The following is an 8,554-nucleotide window of genomic DNA, read 5'->3' on the forward strand; positions in this document are numbered from 1 at the left end:
GGAGACGTGATGTGTATAAAACAGAAGGAACTGCTGAATAAAAATAATAAATGTTAAACACCATAAATAAAACCTTTGTTCTCATGACTGTGTAAGGTCCCCCCCCCCAGGTATTTTCAGCACAATCAGGAAAAACGTTTCAAAAGCTTAAATGAGGCTTCATCTGCACTCTGCCCACTGCGCTGCTCATACAGCGGTGTATTACACAGGTTCTGCTGCTATAACCAGCGCACACACACCGTTACTAAGAATAAAAGTGAACACTACTTAATATAATTCATTAAACAGCAGTTTCCTTCTGTTTTATACACATCACGTCTCCCATTGATAAAAATACGGAACAAAGCGTCCTGTATCATTTCAATACTGAACGCGGCGTTTAGTCCAAATAAAGAAGGATTCTGTATGTTACAGGACGGTGGGTAACCCTGGTTTGATTGTCTCTTATATAGTGTATAGGAATGTTTTGTTGTGATTTTGATACTTGGGTGGCAATGTTTAACTAAAATTACTTTTATTTAGTGTTTAAAATTTCTAAATTACCTCAGTTTTTTCAATTGATTTCAGTCAGTTATATCAATCACATAAGTTTAAATATAAATAACTTGAGATGTAAAGTGTAATGGTTAGCACTCTGGACTCTGAATCCAGCGATCCGAGTTCAAATCTCGGTGGGACCTTACTGCTTTTATTTGGGGCCGGTGTGAGGTCCAGGATTGAGAAACATTAGCAGTTTCAGGATGGTAGCATTCAGCGCATGTGCAGTACAACAGAGCATCGCAATTGCTTGTGCTAGTTTAGAGTCACCTTAAATTACATGCTAATTTCCATCCATTCATCCAGTTTGAATATCATAATAGCACTAGTAGTGTTATAGTGTGACTGCTCCATCCCAAAATATAATCGCAAATCATTGTTTACAATATTAACTTTTATTAACTTTTGGGCTTAAGTAAGGCTTCACTGTGTGGTTCCATGGTGTAATGGTTAGCACTCTGGACTTTGAATCCAGTGATCCGAGTTCAAATCTCAGTGGAACCTGGTTTTATTTAGGTAAAAACACTGTTATCAATGCTGAGTAGAGAATAGTGTTCCGCATATGACTGCTCTATGCCGAATTGTAACACCAAAAGGTAAATCGTTGTTTACAGCGCAATCTACCAGCCAACTGGGTCCTAAACTTAACTCAGCTTTAGAGGTTTAGAAACGTTAGCAGTATCAGGATGGTAGCGTTCAGCGCATGTGCAAGTACAGCACAGCGCTTGTGGGGTGTAGACCGCGATTACTTGTGCTAGTTGTGTCGACCAAGCAGATCACCATTCAGGAAAGTACATCAGTGCCAAAATACGAGCCAGTTTGTTCAGTAAAACTTTATAAGCCAACAGCAGCGAATAAACTTAAGTGTCACCTTAGATTACATGTTAACTTCCATCTATCCATCCAGCTTAAATACCATAAACACTACGTACAAAACATGTGGAGCTATTCTTACTACAGTAAAACACACTGAACTGACTTTTAAAGTGAAGTTCAAATTGTTGTACAGATATCGTTCCCATCTAGTGGTGCTAGATAAATTACAGCTTGTTGCTTGGGTACAGAGTTGTGACATTATTATTAAATTGTTGCTGTTGTGTTTGTTGTTATTTTTTAACTGTTCATGTTTTTAAGTGTAAAACCATAAACAGCACCGTCTATAAATAAATGAATCTTGTGCTTCCTCTTGAGATTTTTGTTTACGTGAACAATGTCTGAAATTTGACGAGCTTGATTAGTTTGCAATATGTGTTAAGATGATGAATGAACCTAAACACTTGATTTTAAATTTTAAGTTTTCATTTATTTATTTTAGTTTCAATACAATGTGACACCGGCAAGATAAAGAAAGCAAAAATAAAGTGTCCCAAGTGTTTTTGTAACATGTTGTAGACCTGCAATGGTGACTGATTTTGGTATACAGGAAAGAAAGGCCGAATGCAGGTGAAAAGGTGTTATTTGGCAACCAGCACTGTGTAAATATTGGACAGAACACATGATGGGTTATTTTAACTTGTTGGGTTGTGCAGTTTAACCATTGTGCTGGATTAAATAAATGTAAGAAAATACAGCATTAAAGCATAATCTCAATAAAATAGGCTACAATTTAACACTATAATACAATACAGTGACAGTAAGTCTGTGTCTGTTTCTGTTGCTTATTCTAAATTTAGTTTGTTTGTAAACTGTGAATTAGCTCTTAATCTGGTCGTGATGTTAGTGAATTAAACCTACATCGCTCTGATGGTCTGATCGATGAGCTGTCTGCACTCTAAAAAATAATATACTGGATCTACTTAAAAAAATTGATGTAACAATTTGCATGTATCTTTTTAAGTAATCCCAACTAGAATGTTTTTGAGTAAAAGCTATGAGCCTTTCATTGTTGGACTAACTTAACTTTTTAAAGTTGTTTCACTTAATATTAATCCCATTGTTTTGTTTGATAAACACAACTAAATTAAGTTCTACCAACGTAATTTAATTAAACTTTAAAAATCTCCATTAATTTGAGCCTACCTAATTAATACAAGATTTTCCAGATATTAGGGCAAATAAAGACATTTTTTGAAAATACCACCTTTTATTATTGGTTTGAAAGTGGTGCATAAAAACTGTTGCACAATAATAAAAATCTGCATAGTACAAAATAAAATATTCTAGCTGATAACAGCTGTTAAAAGACCATCACAGAAGTGAAAATGCTGGATACAGCAAGTGTAGCGAAACAAAGGATTAAACAATCCTACAAACAATTTAAATTTGAGAGCAAAACTGTCTTAAGAATAGATGCTTGACAAAAAAATAAAATAAAAATAAATCTGCTCTGTGCAAGTTATCTTGTAGATCAGAACACAGCTGTTAACAGAACATACCAGTGCAGTGAATATGCATTATACAAACATTTAGGTTTTGAGAACCAAACACTGCACAGCATATTTGCCAGTGGTAAATAAACACTATTAAATTAACACTGAGTGTCAGAATTTAAGTTAATCTTAATTTAACACCAACAGCATTGATTTAACACTGGCAAATTTGCTGTGTCAGATAATTCACATGTCTCTTACACCAAAATTAAAAAACAAAAAAAACCTACTCTGTGCAATTTGCAAAGAAGGCATTGAACCCACCAAACTGTTCTCTTGTAGATCAGAGGACATATGTTAACAGACAACATTACTGAAGTAAACCCCTTTTACCCTTCATTTAAAAATGCTTGGGCAAGGTTACATAGTTAAACCATCTCTTGAATCAACAATACTCACCATACAGCAACTCAACAATATTAAGTCATCTTAGTTCAACATATACATAAAAGGTCCATTGAACTGAACTGGACTGGATTTTAAGCATGTATTGTATTCTTTCATTAGAAATCAGTATGTAACAAAACTATTAATCACTGCGAAGTTTAGACAAAATGAATAGTCTTACTTTGCAGTAAAGTATGTACAGTTTTGATTTTGAGAACAGAACAGTCAGATGTGTTCACAGTACATCTACACTTCAACAATTCCTATATTTTATGAGAGCAGCTTTTGTTTAAGAGACATTACTTTTGGACTAGCTTTCAGTCCATCCAGTTCGAGGAGTAACTTTTGAAAAACTTCAAAGGTATGCCTCAGTTGTCTTGGGTAGCTGAGATTAAGGGCATATATAAGACCCATCAGCAAGGCACAAGCCCTTGGTAGATCCAGTCCCCTCAGGACTTCTGTTCCCTCTATCACGATAGTGGCACTGGCTGGGTCAGATGTACTGGCAGCTTTGTTAACCATGATCTTCATCACCTCCCCAGCAAGATGTCTGTTCAGAGCTTCAGCATCCTTATAGAAAAATTCAGACCCAATATTTCAGTTTCAATATTGCTGTAGTTAGTGTAGTGTTTAAAAGTAGACAGCAATTTAATTTTGCCCACCAAGTATTCCTTGAAGAGATCCTCTTCCTTTTCACCGAGGTAAACCACCATGCAACGGATTGCAACTTCTCTGCGTCTTTCAATCGTGTTATCCTGAAAAACATGTTAAACATATAATTAATTTGAAAAAGAATAACGTTGCACTACAATCAATGACGAGTCAGGGTTGAATTGCTGGTAAAGAAAAAAGTCAGATAACATCAATCCTGGGAAATGATGACAGGACTTCATAGGATACGAGTGGACTTGTGACAGCTAGACTTATTACTAAAGGAGCTTTCACACCTACCTCCTTTGGTTGACTTTCTGACTTTTCAGTTTGGTCCGAACCAAAGTGTCAGGTGTGAAAGGGGCCACAAACCATGGTCTGGAACAAAGGACCAGAGTTTGGTCTGACCAAAAGAGGTGGTCTTGGTCCGGATCTACTAAACCATGGTCAGGTTCGCCTAGCCAATTACAGGAAGCTGAGACAGTCTTTAAACAAACCAGAGGAAAAAGAACTGGTGAAATCTGACTCCCCTTGGCGTGCAGGCGTGCCGCACAGCAATATGGACACAAACGCTTGCAGTGGGAATTCATTTATTTACTGTAACTGTAGATTAACCCTTATTTATACACAGAGATAAAAGGAATCTGAGGATAATCTGTTACGCTCAATTCTGTTGTGGGGTGCGCATGCCAGCGAAGGGGAGTCGGATTCTGACAGAGCTAGAATTTGTCACAACATCAAAGCAACTTGCTGAACTCATAACATTCTACAAACCAATTTATATGAAGTATAGAAAGACGCAGCCCACGTAGCTGATGATGACAGGGTGTAGTAAAGTTCTTTAGTCTGCTCACTAAACTGCAGTGTGAAACCAGAACTAACCGGACCAAATGTGTACAATGTAACAAACACATGAACCTTTGGCTGCCATTACAGGGCTAAAACTGTCAGTTTATTCATTCAAGCATTAGCTCAATTAGCTCAATCTCCATTTTTTTCTATTCTAAGATTAGAATGATAAGAATACCTCAAGAAGTGTGTCCTTTATTTGCTGAATCTTCATTTTTGCAGCCCCTCCTCTTGATGACACCAAGTTCATCAGTTTTGGGCAGTACTGATCAAGCTTCGCCATGAAAGATGCCTCAAGGTTGATTGTGGTTATTCTCTTGAACTCTTCACGTATCTGTAGGGCACACAATAAAACATGCTTTCACTTAACACTAAACATACCCATCAACTATTCCTGTGGCTGTCAATCCTGGTCCTGGAGTACTCTCTGCCATGCATTTTTTGTGTTTTCCCACCAGAAAACACTCAAATGTGCAAAACAAGAGACTATTGTAGGACTAGGGTTGAGAACTAGTAAGGTATTCCATTAAGGCACTCACCTGGATGACATCAAAAAGGGCAGGCCAGCGTTCTTTGAAAACATCGACATGTGGGGCTAGGTTGACAACTTCCTGTCTGCGAATGGAGAATGTCCTTGCCATTTTCTCACTGATGATATTAGAGTTAGTCCTCTTCTTTACTTCACTCAAGAGGTCCAGTCTGACTTGCTCCAAACTTTCTTCTGTTTCTCCTTGTGGGTGAGGCGGCAAGTAATTCACCTCTGCCTTTCTTGGCTTCTTTACATTTTTTGCAGCTGCCGTCTCATGTGCTCGCTTCTTTTTCAGAGAGTTCACTACAAGCTCAGGGCACCCAAGTGTTCGAAGTTTGCATCTGTAATTAGCCATTTTATATTTCAGTCTCTGCTGCCATCCATAACATCTGTTAAATGAACCTGGTTCTCTCAGACAAGGATGTTTTTGAATCAATGCTTCTGCAACATGGTTTAATTGCACACTTGTAGGATAGGCAACATACTGATAAATGGTTTCGGCCAACTTCTCAAGCATATCAGGAAGAATTGCGGTAGGACTCAGAAGAATTCCCTCCCTCTCGAAAGCCTCATTACCTGATGCAAGCACAAGTTCTGTGTTGTAGGCGAAACGAGGTATTGTAAATTCCACAGGCCAGCACTGAGAACGGTGTGTCATATGCTCAGGTGATGAGAGAATCACTGTATCTTGGGATCCAGATGAGCAACTGTCAGATTGAGGATAAATGGCACTTTCTGTTCCACTTGGGCAGGAGCTGTCCAAATTAGTCAAGATGACCATGGGGGATTCAAAAACATGGACCACCTTAAGTGTGTCTTTGTCCTTGACATCACATACTGAATTTAGAGAAAAATACTCTCCAAAATCAGCATCTTTAAAATGCAAAGTGAAACTACCCTCAATCTGAAATGTCTGTTGCACAAGAGAATGAAGTTCATCTACAGTATCGGGGATTCCAGAAGGTAACTCCAGTCTACGAATGTCATGGTCTTGAAGTATGATCCGAAGTTTAGCAGGCTGAGACATTGCAGCATCAAACTGAAAAGACATAACAGATTACATCAAAGTACATAAAAATTTATCACTCTGGTTTTACTAAGAAATATTTAGCAAAAATGTTCCCAGAAAAAGTAAAACCAGAGAAACTGAAATTTCAAGTGTGTGTGTGTATGTGTGTGAAAAACAATCACTAAAGTACCGTAACTGCTGAATCAACATCAAAATCTTGTTTTAAACTAGAGTGTAGAGTCTATTTTTAAACCAACTTACATTTATTTTTTGTTATGTAGTGTTAACAAGGCCGAGTTTTGCAGAGCCCACAATAAAACATCTGGATTTACTGTATGTTTCTTGTTCTTGTTCTAGCCCTGAACTACACAATATTCTGAATGGAGTTTCTCTGTTAAAGGGGAAATTTAGTTCAAAGCCAGGCTCTCGTCAGAAAACAACTCCTTAAGTTATTTTCAACTATAGTTTGAGTGCATGTAATAACTGAATTTCTTTGCCACATATGACATTTTAAGCATTTCACAATAAATGGGTGTGAGCCCAGTGAAAATTCCTTACATCACTAGCATGAATCAGATACATCGAAGGTGGACTACTGAGCCATTTATGGTAAGTAAATGAAGTGCTTTAGAGTCACAAAACGTTTCCCTTCGATTATATATGCTGCTAAAGGGAATATGTCAGACAACTCCGATGGATTAAGAACTTTAACTGTTCTGGTGTTTTCAAGTTCGTAGCTTGACAGATGTTCCACGTACCAAGCATTCAAACATTTTACAATGAATGCAAGTTTTCCTTTAACAACAACAATCTGAATTACCTCTCCAAAATCTGGTAGTCCACCTGTCGAACCATTAGCCAGGATCATTCCAATTGAGTAAGTAGTGCCATAGTAACACACTGTGTTAGCCATCTGAACACATGACTCACCAGGAAATCTTCTTTCCAATGCTTCCTTAACGTCTTCCTTCAGAACACTCAAATCCACTGTTGACAGCTTGGTTACCCGTATAGAAGGCTCGATATTACTTTCATGCAAATGAAATGCAACCATTAACTGATGTTTCACTGAGAGAGACAGCAAGATGTTTCGAAAGCTGTGGGTATGTCTAACAACACGTTTAAAAAAAGCTGTGTTTTGCTTCAAAACGCATTGTCCAAAATGACACAAGTGGACCAAAATTCCTAATCAGCTGTGGATAGTGTTCTACAAAATGATGTTTCGGAATAAGACCACTCTGGGGGAAGGCTTCAAGGAATCTGTGCCGATGCTCTGAAATTTTACTGTCTTAAAAACAAATAGTCTCCTCAGTATGAACTGGAGACAGAACCAGTTCAATTATCTCCTTGAGGTTCAAAAGAACCTGCCATATTGGCTCACACTCTGGTATTTTTGCTCCAGCAATGAGGGGAAGGAGGCGCAGCAAAGTCTAGTTTTCATGGGCATTCCCACTGACAGTTCTTTTTGAAGCAAAATTTAGAGGAACCGGCTGTGGTGCATCCTTTTTATCTGCCCACCTATATGGGAAATCTCTGATTAATTTGTTCAGTTCTTCAAGAGTGAAATACTTTGCTCTAATTAAAGCATCAAGGCACAAGGCTAACTCCATTGGTACAATACCTTCGAAAAGGTCATGTAACAAATCAGGTGGGTAGCCTGTTAACACATCAAAATGTTGTAGCAATTAGACACACCAGTAGACTCCTGTGCAGTCTGGATATGGACTCGGTGTTCTTCTTTTGTCCTAGGAGAAAATGCTCCTGTTCTAACTTCAATTACCTTGAACTGTGACCTTTCTCCAAGACAGAACCGACAGCAATGTGAACTAGAGAAGCTTTCAACGAATCCTCCAATAGAATGAGCGCCAAGGTTGTCTGCAACGACACAAAACACAGTACCTTTGACCTGTCTGCTTAAAGAAGATATGTAAATTCCTTCTTCTTCTAGGGTCACAAGATCTTTCAGTAGGGGCTCTAACACTGCACTATATCCAAATCGTTTTATATCATCTGTCTTGCAGAGAATCGATAAGTAGATTGATGTGAGTGAGGATCGGAGCAAAGGTGGCACATTTGCTAAAACCAGTAATTTTGTGCTTTTTCCTGGATGTTCCAAGTGGATTCAAAATCATCTACATATAACATGAGACTTATGGCTGGGTCATGTCTTGATAACAGTTTGTTGGCTTTAAAGTATGTGCCATCCTGAAAAGACTTGTACTG

The 8,554-nt window shown here is 38.0% G+C and overlaps 1 protein-coding gene and 1 non-coding gene across 2 annotated transcripts; one reads left to right on the plus strand and one right to left on the minus strand.

Annotated features, from left to right (window-relative positions):
* The first annotated feature begins 969 nt into the window (after positions 1-969).
* On the plus strand, positions 970-1,041 carry trnaq-uug (transfer RNA glutamine (anticodon UUG)). The gene has a single exon. It is a non-coding gene; the product is annotated as a tRNA-Gln (tRNA).
* A 2,459-nt stretch (positions 1,042-3,500) lies between these two features.
* Positions 3,501-5,585, minus strand: LOC134326552 (uncharacterized). Its single transcript, XM_063008726.1, has 4 exons — positions 5,333-5,585; positions 4,972-5,127; positions 3,956-4,048; positions 3,501-3,863 (listed from the first exon to the last, which is right to left on the minus strand). The coding sequence occupies exons 1-4, from the start codon at positions 5,432-5,434 to the stop codon at positions 3,564-3,566; spliced, it is 651 nt and encodes a 216-aa protein (XP_062864796.1). The 5' UTR covers positions 5,435-5,585; the 3' UTR covers positions 3,501-3,563.
* Positions 5,586-8,554: the final 2,969 nt, after the last annotated feature.

This window comes from Trichomycterus rosablanca, chromosome 14, assembly GCF_030014385.1.
Source record: "Trichomycterus rosablanca isolate fTriRos1 chromosome 14, fTriRos1.hap1, whole genome shotgun sequence".
NCBI classification, from domain to species: domain Eukaryota; kingdom Metazoa; phylum Chordata; class Actinopteri; order Siluriformes; family Trichomycteridae; genus Trichomycterus; species Trichomycterus rosablanca.

Excerpts from the sequence above, each read along its gene's own strand:
- LOC134326552 (XM_063008726.1), bottom strand. The coding sequence starts at position 5,434 with ATGGCAAGGACATTCTCCATTCGCAGACAGGAAGTTGTCAACCTAGCC. Across the intron at positions 5,128-5,332 it reads CCCTTTTTGATGTCATCCAG|ATACGTGAAGAGTTCAAGAG; the intron begins GTGAGTGCCTTA and ends TGTGCCCTACAG. Across the intron at positions 4,049-4,971 it reads TAAAGGACACACTTCTTGAG|GATAACACGATTGAAAGACG; the intron begins GTATTCTTATCA and ends CATGTTTTTCAG.